The sequence below is a fragment of the Arachis hypogaea genome, chromosome 6, assembly GCF_003086295.3.
Source record: "Arachis hypogaea cultivar Tifrunner chromosome 6, arahy.Tifrunner.gnm2.J5K5, whole genome shotgun sequence".
In the NCBI taxonomy this organism is placed as follows: Eukaryota; Viridiplantae; Streptophyta; class Magnoliopsida; order Fabales; family Fabaceae; genus Arachis; species Arachis hypogaea.
Genome location: NC_092041.1, coordinates 76,172,928 through 76,192,656, shown reverse-complemented (window position 1 = coordinate 76,192,656; position 19,729 = coordinate 76,172,928). Strand labels below are relative to the sequence as shown.

General features: G+C 31.3%; 2 protein-coding genes and 1 non-coding gene across 3 annotated transcripts; 1 reads left to right on the top strand and 2 right to left on the bottom strand.

Moving 5' to 3' along the window:
* Positions 1-1,363: 1,363 nt before the first annotated feature.
* Positions 1,364-1,435, top strand: TRNAK-UUU (transfer RNA lysine (anticodon UUU)). Its single transcript has one exon. It is a non-coding gene; the product is annotated as a tRNA-Lys (tRNA).
* A 3,105-nt stretch (positions 1,436-4,540) lies between these two features.
* LOC112696731 (small RNA-binding protein 11, chloroplastic) lies at positions 4,541-6,231 on the bottom strand. The gene is made up of 4 exons (XM_025749574.2): positions 6,000-6,231; positions 5,271-5,339; positions 5,059-5,165; positions 4,541-4,964 (listed from the first exon to the last, which is right to left on the bottom strand). The coding sequence occupies exons 1-4, from the start codon at positions 6,103-6,105 to the stop codon at positions 4,854-4,856; spliced, it is 393 nt and encodes a 130-aa protein (XP_025605359.1). The 5' UTR covers positions 6,106-6,231; the 3' UTR covers positions 4,541-4,853.
* A 5,484-nt stretch (positions 6,232-11,715) lies between these two features.
* On the bottom strand, positions 11,716-16,001 carry LOC112696730 (mRNA-decapping enzyme-like protein). The gene is made up of 8 exons (XM_025749573.3): positions 15,598-16,001; positions 15,467-15,507; positions 15,315-15,364; positions 14,868-15,009; positions 14,599-14,655; positions 14,116-14,230; positions 13,517-13,969; positions 11,716-12,565 (listed from the first exon to the last, which is right to left on the bottom strand). Exons 1-8 carry the CDS (start codon positions 15,760-15,762, stop codon positions 12,509-12,511), a joined length of 1,080 nt encoding a protein of 359 aa, XP_025605358.1. The 5' UTR covers positions 15,763-16,001; the 3' UTR covers positions 11,716-12,508.
* Between the last annotated feature and the right edge of the window lie 3,728 nt (positions 16,002-19,729).

The window sequence follows — 19,729 nt, the reverse complement described above, 5'->3', positions numbered from 1 at the left end:
TTAGAGCTAAAGAAACAAAAATTAAGACTAATAAACTATAATGAACAAGCTCCAAATTAGAATTTCTACAAGAGATTATCAAAATGCACTAAATCCTAGAGAGACGTGAGAGTTTCTCTCTTTAGAAAACAAAAAACAAAATTCTCTAAAACTACTTAATTCTCCATTGTCAATGTTGTGTGCTGTAACTTGGTTGACACCCTATCAATTTCCCTTCAGTTGGCATTAAATTGGGCTTGGAATGGGGTCCAAAACCCTCAGAAATCGGAGGTCACATGTTCTCATTAATGAAGCACGTTTTTTCCAATATGCATACGCATACTATGCTTGCGTATGCATAGACGCGTGAAATCATGGCTGCGTACGCAGACCAAGCACATGCGTATGCGAACGAGCCAGCACTCCAAACTTCAGTTTTTCTTCATGATTCCTCACTCTAGCATGCTTCCTCTTCACTTTTCGTGCCATTTTTTTTACTTATATGACCAGAAACAATTAAACGCACACATCAAGGCACCAATGAGATGAAATAGTGAAATAAAATCAACCACTTTAAACATCAAATAGTGAATTATATTATTTTGTTAATTTTATTTTATTTTTTATTTTTTTTGTAGAACAGAAAGGTAGAGAAAAATAGAGAATGAGAAAAAAGATAGAGAAAGATAAAGCAAAAGAATGAGAGAGGAAATTTGTTAATTTTGAAAGAAAAATTTTATTTTAATTGTAATGAAAAAATATCTTATGACACATTTTGATTTGTCAAATTACTAATATAAAATATAAATTATATATAGTGAAAAGGACAGAGAGAAATAGAAAAAGGAAGAGAGGTAGATGAAAAAATATAGGAATGAAGTTTATTAATTTGGGAGAAAAATATTTTCTTTTAATTTTAATGAAAAAATGTCATGTAACACATTTTAATTATTAAATTAGTTAGTAATATATTTTTTGGTGACTAATTAGTTAGTAATATATAATATATAATATAGATATATTTCAATTTCAATATTTTAATTTTAATGTTAATGTAATTAAAAAATTTTATGTTACATATTTTTATTCTTAAATTCGTAATTAGTCATTGATAATGATATAAAAGAGATAGAGTAGGTAAAGGAATAAAAAAGATAGAGAAAGAGAAAAGGAGGAAGGAAGAACTCTTTAATTTTGTAGAAAGAGATTTGATTTCAAATATAATAAAGAAGTGACATATAAAATATTTTTATTGTAAAATTAGTAATATATAATAAATATAATAGATTTATAGGTTAGTTGTAAATAATACGTGTTTTAAACTTGTATATGCTATTTTTGGGCTTTAATACTTAATTAATAGTTAATATATTAAATCACAATTGCCGTCTTAGCTCAGCGGTAGAGCGCGTGGCTTTTAACCACGTGGTCGTGGGTTCGATCCCCACAGATGGCGTTTTTTCAATTTTTTTGGAGTTTGAATTGACAAATTGGTCATATATTTAGAGAGTAAATTACTAAAATTGTTTCTAATTTAATAAATTTTAAGGCCCTAACAAAAATATCATCATTTTTATTAAAGATAACAATATTTTTAAAATATTTTAAAATTTGATAAAAATACTTAACATTAAATATAACTTCAATTTTTCTGGAGTTTAAATTGACAAATTGGTCATATATTTGGAGTTTATATATGTTGGGGGGGGGGGGAGGGTGGTTGTTACGTATATATAGGGGGGAGGGGTTACGTATACATATATAGGGGGGCGTGGGGGGAGGGGGGAGGGGGTAGTATATATTGTTAGGAAATTATTCCTAACTTATTTGACTAATACATATATTAATTATAATTACAAATTATGCTATTTTAAATTAAATGGCTTATATAATAATGATCTCATTTATTATTTTAAATGTTAATTGAATAAGTTATTATTATTTTTAATTTGGAATTAAATGAGAATAAAATCGGATATTATTTTTTGTTCCTTAGATAATTATTTTTTTGGATTTTAGATATATTATCTTTTAGGCTTAAGATACTATTTTATTTGGGCGTTTCTTCAATTTTTTTGGAGTTTGAATTGACAAATTGGTCATATATTTAGAGAGTAAATTACTAAAATTGTTTCTAATTTAATAAATTTTAAGGCCCTAACAAAAATATCATCATTTTTATTAAAGATAACAATATTTTTAAAATATTTTAAAATTTGATAAAAATACTTAACATTAAATATAACTTCAATTTTTCTGGAGTTTAAATTGACAAATTGGTCATATATTTAGAGAGTAAATTACTAAAATCGTTTCTAATTTAATAAATTTTCTGGGCTTAAGTTCCGTAACTAGAAAAAAAAATTTCTGGATTTAAGTTCAGTACCTAAAAATCAAAGTTTGAATTGACAAATTGGTCATATATTTAGAGAGTAAATTACTAAAATCGTTTCTAATTTAATAAATTTTAAGGCCCTAACAAAAATATCATCATTTTTATTAAAGATAACAATATTTTTAAAATATTTTAAAATTTGATAAAAATACTTAACATTAAATATAACTTCAATTTTTCTGGAGTTTAAATTGACAAATTGGTCATATATTTAGAGAGTAAATTACTAAAATCGTTTCTAATTTAATAAATTTTCTGGGCTTAAGTTCCGTACCTAGAAAAAAAAAATTTCTGGATTTAAGTTCAGTACCTAAAAATTAAAGTTTGAATTGACAAATTGGTCATATATTTAGAGAGTAAATTACTAAAATCGTTTCTAATTTAATAAATTTTAAGGCCCTAACAAAAATATCATCATTTTTATTAAAGATAACAATATTTTTAAAATATTTTAAAATTCGATAAAAATACTTAACATTAAATATATATTCAAAAAAATTATTTTAAAAATTGAATATTGATGTGATTCTTTTAAATATAATTAGAGAAATAAAACAATTTTATTGTTAAAATTCAGTGATTTTATGGTAAGTAATTTCTTTTATATTTTTTAATCAATAACCAAGAATACTTTTGACAAATAAAAAAAACTAAATATCAAATTTTTGTCTCTTTTTTATATACTTTTTTAAATAATTATCTAAATATATTGTTGTTACAAAATTTTGGATCAAATTCATAAATGGTTTGTCAAAAATTAAAATCGTTTGCTACTTATAAAATAATATTATTTTAATTGCTTTTTATGATATTTTGAGTATATTTCTGTCTTTATCAAGAAGGGAAGGTTATTTTTGTTGTCATCTTTAAAAATTGGGTGCGGTTTAATTATTTACCCAGAATTAGACGATAAAAAAACTAAATTTTTGTTATAATGTTTCATTTAATATTGAAAAGATATATATAATTAGTTAACGCACTTATTTATATATCTATGTAATTAATCAAATCAAAGTAGAACATAAAAAAGTAGGATTATACAGGATATTTTTGTATATACAAAAACAAAAATAAAACTGTTCCTGGGATGAAGCTCTATTGATATAGTCGTCTATAAAATTACTTGAAAAATTTAATTTTATAAGTTTTCAGTTTTGAGTAGTTTTTGAATATCAATTTTTTAGTTATCATTTTCGTGATAATATGTGTAGCATAACATTATATTAATTATATTAAAAAATTCTACATTGTATAAAGAAATTCAAGAAAATTTATCAAAATTTAACTAAATAAAGAAGGTGAAGTAATAATTAGTTTTATGAAATAATTATGACTGAACTTGCTTTTACTCTAATTTAACTTAGCATTATGGTAATTATAATAATAATAATGATAAAAACAATAATGCAAACCTATAATAGTACCAAACTATTAATATGTTCTTAGATTAAGTACAAATTTTAGACATGAATAAACTAAATTGCCGGTTTAAAAGATTAACTAAAAGTAAAGATAAATCTGATAGGTTCTTAATATGCAAATATTTACCTGTAAGGAATAGACATTAGAAAGTTCATGTAAATATTATCTAATAAAGAAAAAAAAACTTAATAATTAACAAAAGAGAAAATCTCAAGCACAAGCAGAATTTATTATTTTTTGTCAACACTTTTAATTATTAGTCCAATTTCTTTAGTCTAACATTGTTAATTATCTGCTGGCTAAACATAATAAATTTTGTTAATCCTCTAATATTTCTCTTAACAAATAACTCCCAGATCTTTCTTGTTCTTGACTCTAAATAAAGCTACATGTTATTTTGGTTGGTATATTCCTACTTTTAATAATGTCGGACGCCAAAATTTATTTATTATCATTACGAAAGAAATAATTATTGAAAACCGTATTCCTTAAAATTTTGGAGACAATGCCTCATTATATGAATTAAATTCATACTAAGAACCAAAACAACTTGGCCAACTCTGATTACTCAAACTAATGTACTTCCCAATCTTCTTACTTGTTATCAAGTTCCATTGCATAATTATTGGATTGATCAATGATGTGATTTCCCAATCTTTTATATGATGTTTACTTACTTTCTTGCTTTTTGTAATCATATTCTCATGCATGAAATTGTATTTCAAATTATATATGCACTACTACTTATTCAACCAAGGTTTTTCAAAAATTAGTCATATCTCTTCTGTATCCAAACAAAAACACATGTACCGTGCAAATCCACGCTACTCTGCCAGTATACTACACAGAAAACGGCCAAAAAATTCTCCAAACGCCAGTATTCTATTACATAAATCCTTCACCTATTACTTTGTTCTGCTGAGCAATTCTTGTAATTGTTGTAATTGTGTGCATCCATGATCCTAAAAGATACTCAGTTCTGCATATGCTACCTACATGGTCTGCAAAATATTGTGGGCAATTCAGCTGCATCAAATACAATATCTCATATGGAAAATCAACTATCAACTGTGGGGAGTTCAGGGGGTCCTCTTGCAATGGGCATTCCAGTACTCTTGAAATAAGTTGGTTTCGCATAATCAACAAAGATATCGCGGCCATTTAGTGCCTGCAATATGTAAAAACTTAGTGCCAATTTTCACTCTACTAAATTCTAAGCCTCCCACAACAGAAGAGGAGTGTGGCAAGTTTGATAAATTTACCTTCCCATTCATCTGTGAAATGGCATTCGCAGCCTCAACCCGTGAAGCAAAGGTGACGAACCCAAACCCTTTAGATCTCTCCGATACCCTGTCTGTTATAATTTTAGCTGTAAACACAATTAAAAGTTTAAAACAGTCACAACTCCAGAAGCCTAAACCATGAGATACTAGCTATTAATAATGTTAGTGCATTTTTCTTATTCTGAAGCTACCTTCAATTACTTGTCCGCAATCAGAGAAAGCATCTGTCAATCCTTTCTCCGTCGTGTGCACAGACAATCCTGCAAAATAATGAACGGCGCAGCATAATTCCAACGATGAATGACCCTTTCCCAAAAGCTAAAATAAAACACAATTCATACATTCAAGTTAACTAGCTGTTGAAAACAGCAACAATGGGAAATATTTTGACAGCAGCATAAAGCCCTGAGATTGATTTGTTATGTGATGTTCCATTGTTTGCCAAACAAGATGATGATGAATGGCTAGATCCCATTGAGCAACAAAGTGAACACGGAAATGATTCTATAACACATAACAGTGACAACATACAACTCAGTGAACATTCATTTAAAATAAATGAAGAAATAAACACTTTAACTTTCCAAATTTAATTTTCACATACACATCCTATTTTGCACAAAGTAAGTTGACAATTATATTGAATTAACATATGGTTGTCCAATCATCTCCTTTTCAAACTATTCAAACCAGTGTAATTCGTTTTGGATGGGTTCACATTGGAGTCACTTAATATAAAGAAGTGATACAGGAAGACAGGTTTCAGACGCTTCATCAAAATAAATGAATAAATAAATAAGAAAATAATATAAATAATTAGTGCAAAATTTGCAGGAGATAAAAAACGAGAGAACTCCAATGAATAGAGAAGTAGGAAGAGAAAGAACAAGTAAGAGGTTTTGAGAGTTGAGGGTAGAGACCTCCAACGAAGAGCTTGAAAGCGATTCCTCTGCGGAAAGTGAGAAGAGAGGGTGGAGTCAAAGTTCTGTTCGATCCGAAGCTAATCATTCTCCGAAAAGCCGCCATCGAGTTGGAGCTTCCAACACACAATAATGGAAGCAGCGCCGACCAATTTCCAAGCTCACACCCAAATTACCAAATAGTCTCCTCTCAGTTGTAAGTGGGCTTAACACCCACAGCAAGCCCAGCTTTGATGTGGGCTAGCTTGCAACAACTTGATCAGCATCTAATTATTGTTTTTGCTTTGGTTACTCACAAATGTAGCAACCAATTGCACAAAAAAAAAATGGCAACCAATTAACCAACTTGAGTTGGTCGAGTGGTCAACTCACTCATATCCGCTTAAGTAAGTGTCGGGGATTTGAATCCCACCTTGTGCATACAGTAACTTATTGGCCAACGGTAAACCCTTAAATAAAGCTTAGATCCGAGACCGTCCCTAACGTTTGGGAAGAATCTCCTCTGCCATTCTTTCTACCTCTTCTTTCTTAGTCCTTGATCTCTTTCTTATTTGTGCAAGTGTCTTCTCAACTTTCGGATCGAAGAGAATACAATCCTCTTCCCCTTGCATGCACAAAAACAACAAGAAATCAAATGTATCGTGTGGAGTAAAGAAGAAAAAGACAGAAGGAAAGAATAATTAAACGGAATAAAGAAAATAAAATAAAACACGATCTAAGTAATTCAATCGGATGTTTCTTTGTTGTCAATTTCAATTAATCTCCAACAATTACACCAAAAACTTAATTAGCCAAAACTAATACGCTTAGATATTGGCAAGTGCACCAAATTGCATTAAGTAATACCACGGTAAGTGGATATCGTTCACACGAGGATTAACGAATTGAATCATGTAACATCTAATTGAATCTCTAATTAGATCAATCAAACCTTGGTAAGAAGAATCTGGATAGTGAAGTAGAAGCAAGAATAGTAAAAATGATTGTTATTGTACATGAGAGAAAGCTTAGAAATTTTGTAGAGATAATCAAGAATAGAGAGGATGTCAAAAGGCTTTGCAAATGTTAAATTCTTAAAAAAAGCAACACTTTAGATTCTCTTAGACTCATGCAAAAAATTTTTCACAGCAAATCATTTATAATAAAATTCCAATTTCTTAGCAATCTAATTTCTCTTAACTTAATTAATTGCCAATTCTTTGGTGACCTAATTAAGAAAAGAGGTAAAGAACGGTTTCGATTTAAAACCACACAACTTTCAAAATACTATTCCTAGTCAAGTTGAAAACCATGAGAAAGAGTTTCAAGTTAATTCTGATATTAAATTTTCTAAAATAATAATAGAATTTAAAACAAAGTTAGAATATTTTTGTTACTTCTAATCATTAAATATGAAGAACGAAACTCAATATTGAAAAAGTAGAAGAGCATGAAATTAAAATAAAGAAAACGCTTGTATTATTAATCCATAAAAATAAAATAGAACTCCTAACCTTTAATAGAGGAGGTTTAGTTACTCATGGTAGAAAGAAAAATAACCTAAGACTAAAGAGTTTTGATCCATAGACTCCAATATCTCCGATCCTTCTTGTGAACCTTGTTCACGTATTTATATCCTAACTTCCTAACCCTTTGAAATTCAAAAACTAAACTTATCTTTCGAAGAAAAAAATAACAACCTATTCAAATTCAAACGTAATCTAATCTAAATCCTAATAATCATATCCTATCTACCTAGAAGAAGTTCTTGATAACTAATCATTTAAATTTTGAATCTTAAATTGAATTGAAGCTTCCTGGGAGTTGAATTTAGTCTTGGCGCTGGGCTCCTTGAATTGGCGCTGGACTTTAAAACATTTTGGATCATTGGGAGTGAAATTTACACTTGGAGCTGGGCTCAGGATTTGGACGCTGGGCGCCAGCCCACTTTGCCTTTTCCCAAGCACGAAGACGCTAGGCTTTGTGATGGAAGAGTTGGGCACTGGGCATGGGATTAGGGTGCTGGGCGCCACTTCCTTGGAGTTGGGCTTGAAGGTTGGGTGCCCAACTTGGAGCAAGGGTGTTGGGTGCCAGGGTGTTCAGCTTGGTCTTTTCAAGCCTGGCACCAACCTTATGTTCCTCTTTGGAAATGCACTTGTGTTTTCTCATAAAATTCATCCTGTTTTGCTTTAAACATTGTCTGAAAACACAATCATTCTAAAACAACTCCAAACATATGATTACATCAAATCTTCACTAAAAACATAAGAACTTTGATTTAAATCTAAGAAAACTAATAAAAAAAACCTAAAACTAACTAAAGAATTGAAGATATTGTCAATTCAAGTCCAAGTAATGGTGGGATCTCCCATGATTACATACAGACTTCTCTTATTTTTATGGATCTTGCATACTTGAGAATCAAGAATATTTCAAAAACTAAATTCAAATTGTATTATGAGAATCCTTGAACCAGTTTAGTTTACAATTTAACCAAGGAAAGATGTTTGAAGTTATTGACTCTAAGTGTTTTGTCTCAAGGCAGTTCTTGGCTTGGATCCTTCAGATCGATGAATTTTTTAGCTTATCTTGTGTCCTTCCGGGTTTGACTGATATGTGTCTCTGACAACACCTTTTTCTTTATCCATTCGGGAAGGTATGACTAACGCTCGTTTATCATTATGTGACTCTTCTTCGCAGGCTTCCGAATTGGAAGTCGTGTGTCTATCTTCTAGAATGTTGTCCGCCATCGTACGGTATTGATTACTAGATCTTTGGTAACAACGATAATGTTCTGAGACTGATGCCAAGGCATCTAGGCCAGTTTCACTGACCTTTTCTTTACTGTTTTAGGGTAGTTTCGTGCATTTTCCTAGTAAACAAGGCAAGTTTTAGGTGAAAATACACTTACACCTTCATTCAAGCAACTATTGTGAATTTTGCATGATTTCATGAGATTTTTTGCCAAAATTACATGATATTTTAATGACGCATAATATCATGATTTTGGCTAGAGCTTTGATGCACTTTAATTGCTTGATTTCAGGACAAATGAAGCATGGAAGAATCACGTTAGCATTCACGTTAACTTAGTTAACGTGACTACTAACGTGGGATGGCAATTGGCTTACAACGTTAATGAGAAAAGTGATCACCAATAACGCCTGCGAAGCCACTTCATAGCCTACGTTAAGAGTCACGTTAACTAAGTTAACGTGGTACTTAACGTAGAAGGAAAGGAGTACTCCACGTTAATGAGAAACGTGAACTCCAATAACGTTTCTCCTCAACGCTAGTGGTAAAAGTGAACACCACTAACGTTGGGAAACTAGGCAATGCCCCACGTTAAGAGTCACGTTAACTAAGTTAACGTGAACTCTAACGTGGACAAGGATCAACACTGCCAACATTAGTGACACTCACTTTTGTCACTAACGTTGGATCATTTTCATTGCCTACGTTAACTCTCACGTTAATATTGTTAACGTGAAAGTTAACGTGGAGTGGGGTTCAAAGAACCAATGTTAGTGACACTCATTTTTGTCACTAACGTTGGAAGATGGCTTCATTACTACGTTAAAAGGCACGTTAACTTAGTTAACATGGGTTCTAACGTAGGGGATTAAGGCAATTAGAGCGTTAGTGACAAAGGTGAGTGTCACTAACGCTCTCGAAGGTGATAGGTGCCCACGTTAAGAGCTATGTTAGCTAAGCTAACGTAAGACCTAACATAGGAGGCAAAAGGGCAAGCAACATTAATGGAAAAAGTGATTTCCATTAACGTTTGCGAAAAGGGGCACAAGCCAACGTTAATGGAAAAAGTGAGTCACATTAACGTTGGCCAAGAATTGAGAAGGAACGTTAGAAGTCACGTTAAGACTTCTAACGTTGAGAATAACGTGGGCATATAAGGGTGGAACGTTAGTGGAAAAGGTGAATGCCACTAACGTTCTCGCACCCAGAAATGTATTCCACGATTAATCTCACTAAATGCCCAAGCCTAATTCATATTTCTCTGCAAGCTGGGCCCACTAAAGATGAGGATTGCTTCAACTCAAGGTCCAAAGCCCACATCCAAGACTTGAAGAACTCACTAAAAAATCATGAAGAGTAGTATATATAGGAGTAGTTTTGAACTAGAGAAAAAAGACTTTTTGGCACCTTGGAGAACTACTCTCTGCATATTTACTTTTCTGTACTTCTAGCATGGATTATTCTTTTCTGCCATTTTTGATTCCTAAAGCTATGAACAACTAAACCCCTTTCATTGGGTTAGGGAGCTCTGCTGTAATTTGATGGATCAATATTAGTTTTCATTCTTCTTCTTCTATCTTTTCTCTTGATTTTACTAGAAAGCTTTCAATCTTAATTCAATTGGTTAGTTATCTTGGAAAAGAAACTCTCCATAATTGGATCTCTTCGGAACCTTGGAAGAGGAATGAAGAGATCATGCTAGAATTGCTTTCTCATGCTGGACCAATTTGGGTTGGGATGGATATGTGACTATAATCCCCTCAATACTTGAATTGGGAAATGTATGTGGTATAATCAGTGACCATACTTCATCTCTTCTCATGAGCAATTGACCAAGGAATTGGCTATTGATCAAGATTTGAGAGATTGGATTACCAAGGAATTGGGATTCAATCACTTAAGATTGCCAAGGAGATCAATGAATGCATTGATTGAGGAAGAGATGAGAATGAACTTGATCCGGAGAATTGCAACATCTCCTAAACCCAATGATCCCCCCATTTCTGATCTTACCCATTCTCTTTAATTTCTGCCATTTACTTTTATGAGCATTACCCAATTCCCCATTTAAGATTCTGCACTTTAATTTCTGCTATTTACTTTCTAGTCATTTAAATTTCTGCATCTCAATATAAATTCTGTTTAGCTCAACTAGCATATTCTTCTAACTAAAGTTGCTTGACCAATCAATCCTTGTGGGATTCGAACTAGGGTGGCTTGAGCTTGAACATGAGGTCCAGATGCCTTTGGGTGAAAGGTTCGACGTCTTCTCCTATAGGGATGAAGCCGTCCGAGTTCCTCGTGGGGGTGGTACCTGCAAGGAACTCCGATACTTAATTTAGCAATGGTTTTTATGCAGGTTTTTAGTAAATTGAAGTTTGAAAAATATTTGAGAGTGTCAAGATATTTATAAATGTAGATGTAGAGTCAATAACCACCTTTGAAGTAGTTCAATCTTTCATGGTAGGTTTGTTACTCCCTTTTGTTAGGGAGATTATTGAGATCTTCTTTCTAAATGAGTAGGAGAGATTGTAGGAGTTAGTTAGTTATTCGAACAAACAAGGTTAGGATAGCGTCGCCATATCCAACCTTTATGAGGTCGAGTAGGTGTCAATCCGTATAATATATGTTGATTGGGCTTTATTCATTTTAGGTCTGACTAAATAGTAGATCAGGATATAAACAAAAACCAAATTAGGATTTGACCCAAATATTGAGGACTAAAATAGTATTATACCTTTCTTTTTATTATTTATGTTTTCAAAATAGTAAATGTAATTTCATCAATTAAGTGATCAACGATAATGAATCATCAACTAAACTATCAACTAATCTTTTGCTGGTTTGGCTCATATCGAGTGCAGATTGTACCTACCCATTTGTGTGGCATTATCCACAGAAATTAGAGCCTCTTGCACTCCAACAATGTTTAACATGATGTAAAATAAGCTAAACAGCTTGATCCGTCTAAACTCGAAAGATATGTTCTAAACTTCTAATGTAATAACTAATAAGCAAAGCAGAGTACTACACTGCAATGTATTTATTCCAAAACAGAAGACCTGATATAAAACTAAATTACATAGGATCCCCATGTTTATACAAAGGAACATAGGTGCTAGCAAACTGAAAATAAAATGTAGAAAGAAGAAAATCGAACCACCAAATTACCATTAGATCATTACAGACCACCTCAATACACCGGAATTAGAGACTATGAATTCTCCATAATATTTCACCATTAAATCTCGGGTACACATGGACGGTTACAATAGTATTTAGTGTATTAAATTTTTATATCTCTATATAGAGAAATGATATTGTCACTCATTTTTTTTATAATGTTACTCCACATATAATCATACATAATTTTTTTTAATTGTATATTTGCGTAAATTTATAAAAAAAATGACATTATCAAACTAAGAGTGACAATATCCATTCTCATATATATTCATTATCATTTTATTTCGTCATTGTCCACATATACGTACATGAATTCGGTGAATATTATGTGTTAATTTCACTTATATTATGTCATAGTATATTGGGAAATCGGCCATCACAGATATACTTGGAAGAGTGGTGGCCAAAACTCAGTAGATTCAAACAGACGAAGCACTGAACGAGGACAGACTTAACAGGCATACTGTCGGACATCTATACTACGTTTTAATGAGAGATATGAGGCTCCTGTTAGTAATGTGGGAGTGTAACTATTATGTACAGCAGTCATTTATACCAGGTTTTCACCCAACACTCAAAATTCGAACTCCTCAAGAATGATTCAGCTTCAGAAATGTTTGGAACACCAAGTCAATGAATTGATCATCCTGGCACACAGGAATTTTGTCAGTGGACAAACATTTAAAAAGTTTCATAGGGAGGAAGTGGGGTAGAAACTAGAAGCTAAAAAGACGGTAAGACTTCGGGTAAAAGAAAAAGCACTGATTCAATTCTCTTGCAAAGTATATACAATACAAAGATTCATTTTTATACTGAACATTTCTAGGATGGAAATTTGACACTCGCATTATAAATACTAGTGTATCAATAAGCACTAACACACTTTTATTTATTAAATTTGTGTAAAAGCAATAAAAATGAAATTAGTTGAAATAACAAGTGACTTATAGCTCGATTTAAGTCTTGGAAATAATAAAACAAAAATATTTTTTTATAAATTATATATAATGAAGGGTATTTTAGGAACGAAAGTTGTACACCAATCGTTCTTATATCCCCATAATATATAGTATAGATAAGAAGTTAGTAAACCGCTCAAAACTATAAACTACAACTTAATGTCATACTATAATGAGTTCAAAGATTAAGGTTTTCTTCTCCAATTATTCTCAAGGTGGCAAATCTCTGAAATTTTCTACTAACTCATAATACTTTCATACTATTAGTTTGGATAAATTGATTATGGTATATACTTTCCCTCTAAGGGTAAAGCTAAATATATATCGCTAACTACATACTTTCAAGATAGTTGATCTTGTTTGTACTGTACAAATAAGACTTGATGCAATTAAGTAGTGTCTAATTAGTATATAACATTTTTCACACCCTTCCCTTGAATCCTGTGAGCAGTAGTCATGGCTCAAACCAGACACTCTGCCTTGGCAAATACTCTAAAATCATATGGTAAAAAACTAAGGTGGGTTGCAACTCACAACATTAGGTGCTTGGTGGGTAAAGTAGGAGTAATGAATGACACCCTAAAATACAATTCAAAGCATCAAATTATAAAAAGTCACAGAGATGGTAAAATAAAGTACCTGAACCAGAGATAAGAGTGCATCACGGACTTTGTCCCGGCTGATGGTAGCTTGATTAGGAGTGAGGCTAGAACCAGTGGGAAGAGACGGAGAAAGATTAGGTGGTGGAAAGGGTTGCGGCATCGTCCTTCCATATTGGTGTGGCATATTCAATGAATGTTGAAGAGCTGTGCTAGGGGATGAAGAAGAAGAAATAGGTGCACTTATTTGTGAAGATGAAGAAGCGGAGGCAAAGAAACTAGAAGGCTTAACAAGATTCGTGACTTGATTGCCACTGTTGAATGTTTCAAAAGGGCCAACCGGGAAGCCAGACAAAGATAAACCTGAAGGAGAGGCAGATGGTATTTGTATAGCAGGTGCAGGGGACAAAATACCACTTTGAGATGTGGAAGTTACAGTGGCAGAAGGCTGTCTAAAGTTTTCTATATCTGAATTTCCAGCAGTCTTAGATGTCTGCAATAGTTTTATGTGAATAAAATAAAATAAAAATAAAAACAAATTGAAAAGCGAAAGAAATGATATACTACAATGCAAAAGTTTTGTTGTTAGGGAAGAAGAAGACATAGTTGAAGTAACTGGCAAGCAACTAGATTACATACACTGAAGATGGTCGAAAACACAGGACCTCCAAAAGCTTCAGCTGCAGAAGCAGGAGCTGAAGAGGACTCCAGAGGGCTTTCTGCTACAACTGACACTGGCACTTCCTTGGACTCACTGCATTAGATACAAAACACAAGGCATGAGCCATGCAACTGCGATCACTTCTAAACACAATCCTAATAGAAGAGTAATTCAGTGAAAGTAAGAAAATTAGTTTAAAAATAAATAGACCGAATTTGGAGCAAGACGATTTACAAACAAAAACCATTAGATGAAGAAAATATATCCTGACCTTCTCATCCCATAAAACACAATTAGAATAAGGTTGTTTAACCAATTGAAAGATCAAATTTTCTTGACAATTGGCATATTAAATACAGTTTATTTGTAATAATTAACATGTAGGCAGCAAATTGCAATAGAATGTAACGCTTACAAAGAGAGATTACTTTTATAAGCATTTTTCTTAAAATATCCCTTACCTTTTGACTGAAGGCATTACTGCATTTGGAGGTATCTTTGAGTATTCAGAAAGTATCCTGTAGATAGAGGGTTAAACATCCTGCCCAATTACATAAGGTACACTACAATCCAATGAAACCCCCATCCCAAAAGAGGAAATAAGAACATGTGTGCACACACGCAAATATATAATCAACAGAATCCTGATATGAATTAGCATCTAAAGTTTGAAAGCATTAAGAAAGAAGACAGATTACATAAATAACTTGAACAACAAAAATTATGATACCTATTAAAGAGATTTGCAACTTCTTCACATTCATCTTCATTGTAAAACCATATACCATTAACTTCTTGAGCTGCATTCCGATATAATAGGTATGGCTTCTTAAGTTCATACTCAAAATCCAATAGATTCTCTACTAGGTTGTCTGTCAGAACAAATATTACAAAGAAAGTTGCAAATTAGAAAACTGATAGCACAAATCAGGCACACAGATGAATGAGAGCAGAGCACTAGTACATGTATATTTCTCCAAACAATGAGGAAATAATAAATCAAGCACTGCCAAAATGAGAAAATGCGATCTACAGCAACAATAACGCAAATTATATTTGAATGATTGAATCTATCCAGCATTGAACATTAATTAGCATTTAGCGGTTAATCTTGGAACTAAAACACCACGAAATGGATTGAATTAAAAAAAAAAAAAGAAGAAACACAAATCTGAACCTGTATTTCGTCGATTCATGACAATGAACTGAAACTGAGGCTGCACATTCCTGAAAGACGCAAAATAAAAAAACAAGGGAAATTGGTCAAGGATCAAAGTGCACATGAACCGAAGCATATGGAAAGAGGAAGAAGCAGTGTTCATTGATGACCTCTTGACAACAAATAGAGATCCTTCGACATCCTTGCGACTCTGAAAAAAAAAAGAGAATACATCCAGAAATTGAAGAAACGAGATGAGAGATTATAGAAATGTGTCGAGAGAGAGAGAGAGAGAACGGACCCACTGATTAGTTTCGATGTTGAATTCGTAGAAAGAGACGTGAGCGGCGGTGAAAAGAATCTCGGCGATGAAGGGATCGATGCGCTGGAGGACGGTGAGATTCAGCACCTTGGTGCTCTGCCTATCCAGATTCGGCGTCAGTTTCTTACTCTGACTCTGCGACATCTTTAGCTCACAACTCAAGGAAAGAAAGAAGAAACCTCACTCTTTGGATCAAAACAACGAGAAGAAGAAGGAGAAGAAGAATTGACTCTCACCTCTCACTCACTCTAGAACCTAACTGACTTCTACTACCTAAGTTGAATCTGCTCAGACCAAAAACCACCACCAACATGAAATAATCATTTCCTTTTTAAAAAATAAAAACATAAATCCATGGAAAATTGAAAATAGAAATAATATTTGAAGAAAACAAAATAAAAAGAGATTAATATTAGTGTAGCTATTATTTTATCTGCTGATTTGTTGTCTTTTTCGGCATTTTAATAAAATTTCACGGTTAGTATTTAGAAACTAATTCAATAATAATAATAATAATAATAAAAAATAAATAAAGTGATAAATGTCAGTGAAAAAGTGACTAACAAGTGACTCTCATAATAATAATAAATGTTTCTCAATATCTATATTCTGGAATCGAAAGAGAATTACAATTATGAGCTATGTATTATAGAAAACATTGTTTACAGTTTGCTTTAAGATTTCACATATCTTTCAATATTCATTTCTAATATTTAGAAGGAAAGATACAGAAAACAACTCCCATAGATTCATATTTAGGGACCTCTTATGGTATGGGTGTAGAAAAATTGTAAGGTAGGGTTTGGTAGGGAGACAGAGACAGAAAATGGAGATTGAGAGACAAAAATTAAGAGATAAAGATTGAAATAAATATTAGTATTTTATTTGGTATAAAGTGGAAATAGAAATTGAAATAAATATAAAATTTTAATTTAATTTGTATAAAGAGTAAAATTGGAATTAATTAATTGAAATAAAGGTATTTTAGGTATAAAATTTTATTAAAATTTCAATTTTCATCTCTAAAAATTTTAGTCATTTATATTCCTACTTTTTGGATGTACTGAAATACTGAAATTTTGATAATAGAGATAAAAATTTTAGTACCAATATATAAACCAACAAACATTTCCTAAGTGACACTTCATAAAGATTTTTTTAAGAGGAGTTCTATATTATTTGTTATATCATAAATAATAAATAAAGATTAAAGAGTGACTTAATAAGAAGAATTAACTTTGGTTTTTATTATGATTCTATCTATTTAATTAATTAAAATAAAAAATTAATATAGTTATTAAGTTAATTTTTATATAAATATTATTAAAAAATTTGTAAATTTAATAACTTTAGGAATGACAACAATAATATACAACATCTAATTCGAGTTTAAATTAACTAGTAACATTATTAAATTTTTTAAATTAAAAAAATACTGGAAACTAAAAAACGTTGTAAAAATTAAAGAATAATATATTTTTTATGGATAAATTTTTAATCTTTTATAATAAAAAAATATTTAATGGAGTCAAATTTTAGTTCTTCATTATATTTATTTAATTTTTTTTAATTTATTAAACACCGAATTAGCAAATAAAAAATAATTTTATTTTAACATTGTCTGTAGTATATCAACTTTTAATGATAATAAATTTATTTATTAAAATTGAATTGATGTGCTTCGTATTAATGTTTTTATATATTCATTATCGATTAATATTTATGTTTCGTGTCTTTTTTTCATTTCTATACACTAAAAAGTGTGTGAACCAAGAAAAAAAAATTTAGTGGGATCAAATTTTTTCTTAAGTGGGGGCAAATATATTTTTTATGTATTTTATATGAAACTTTATAAAAATTTAATGGGGACATTTGCCCCCACATAGTTAAAGGTAGATCCATCCCTGATCTTATTAGATGTTAATTTTAATATCTATTATCATATAAAAAATGCTTTAATATTATTTATTTTTTTAATTTTATTTAGTTGTCTCTTTTTTTTTTAAATTATTTTTCTCTTAATTTTAAATATATTATTATATAAAAATATTTTAATATATTTTAAATTCACATAACAAAATTATTAGTATAATTAATTTATATTATTTTATATCATATTTTTTAATAATATAAAACACAAAAATATAATTTTGCTATCACGTAATTACTTAACAAAGTAAATAAATTCATAAAATATTCAAAAAAAATTCTTTTATATTTATTAGATCTAAAACCATAAAAAAATTATAAAGACTAAGATAATTCTTTTACCTGACAAGAACTTATTAATTTTTTTAACTAAAAAAATTAATTATAACTATATCTATTATCAAATATAGGACATTATATTTGATTATACAACATTTTAACTTTTGATTTCTTCACTCTTTGATTCCAGAATTCGTCCCGGTCTATATCATCCTAACTATATATAAAGATTTAAGAGTAGCTCATACATTGAGCCACTGATGAAGCAAAACTAATACACTCGTATATTTAAATTTCAGGACGAATATTTTTTGCTGTCTATCTTGATCATGAAAAATGTGTCTTATGATGAACCCTAACTAATCAAACGCTAATCCCTTGATGGTTCAATTTTTCTTAACTTAATATACCGTCAATTCCTTGATCAATTATGATAAGAGGTGGAGTACATATACTGATTCATAAACCACATAATTCTTAAGAGCTAAATCTAGTTGATTTGATGTCACTTATCAAGCCAAGTTCAAAACTTAAAGAATTACGAGAAGAAGTTTCAAATTTAATTCTAATAAACAACTTTTTTAAGATGAATATAGAATGCAATTCAGATTCAAACTAGTTTCTAATATATTCAAATCCTTATGATGAAAAACGAAAACTTATTTCTTAAGAGAACATCAATGCATAAATCAAGAATAAAAATGTAATAACATTAATCCATTAGAATAAACATATCTCCTAACCTTAACAGAGGAGATTAGTTACTCATGACGCAAAAGAAAACAAAAACTCTGAATTGAAATGGCTCAGAAAGAAGAGAGTAACGTGTGTGTTTCTCCTTCCTTATATATGTTAACCTAAAACCCTTCATAATTATCAATCAATGCCTATAACATAGACTTGTGCTTAATCTTCACTCATCCAATCAAGCGTAGAGATTTAGAGATTAGTGAAGACAATTAAGAAGCCCTGGAGGTTGGCTCAAGTGACACGTTCGATGCACAGGATCCATGTTGAATGCAAAGGCTTGAAGTAGCCCTTAGAGGTAAGGCTTGATGGCACGTTCAATGTGAGATGCAACATGTTGAACATGGGATGGCTTGATGGCTACAAAAGGTGGTTCTTGAGTGGCAAGTTCAACATAGGAGAGGGCACGTTGGACATGAGGTTCATGTTGAAGCCACTCGAGGTGCTTCTTGAGTGCATGTTGAACGTGAGACCTAGAGCGTTAGACGTAAGACCTCGCACGTTGGACATAGGGCTCCCTACTTTGGATGTGAGGCTTGAAAAAGCTACTAGAAGAGGCCTCAAATGGCACATTCAACGTGGGAGAGGGCACTACAAAAACACTTAGTTGTGATTCTAAGTGTTTTATCTCAAGCTTTTCTTGACACAAAAACACTACAAGCACTTGACTGGGAAACTCTTTGAGTTCATCTTTTCTTTTTAATTTTCTCAGTCAGTGATGCTAAGAGCCTTAGGCTTTTCTTTCTTTGAGGGGTGCTTTGCACCTTGAGTTTAGCTGTGACTCTAAATATTTTATCTCATGATTTGCTCAACATAGAAACACCACAAGTACTTGACTGGGAAACTCTTTAAATTCATATTTTTTTTAACTTTCCTAGTCAGTAGTACTTAGAGCCTTTGGCTTCTCTTTCTTCTCTTGTTCATTTACTTCTTTGTCATTTAGTTATTTGCTTTTTCTTCTTCAAGGCTTTGTCAAAAATGAGGATTCCATTATACTCCTCTAGATTGAAGTCTCAAATAGTGATATTCATTTTGTGCTGAATATTTTAGTTAATTTGGCCTTCCGTACCCAATTAGTCATACTTTTTCTAGTTTTCTCAACCTTTTTCTTTGCATTTTCTTTGTAATACATAATTCATGCTTACTAAGCGTAGCA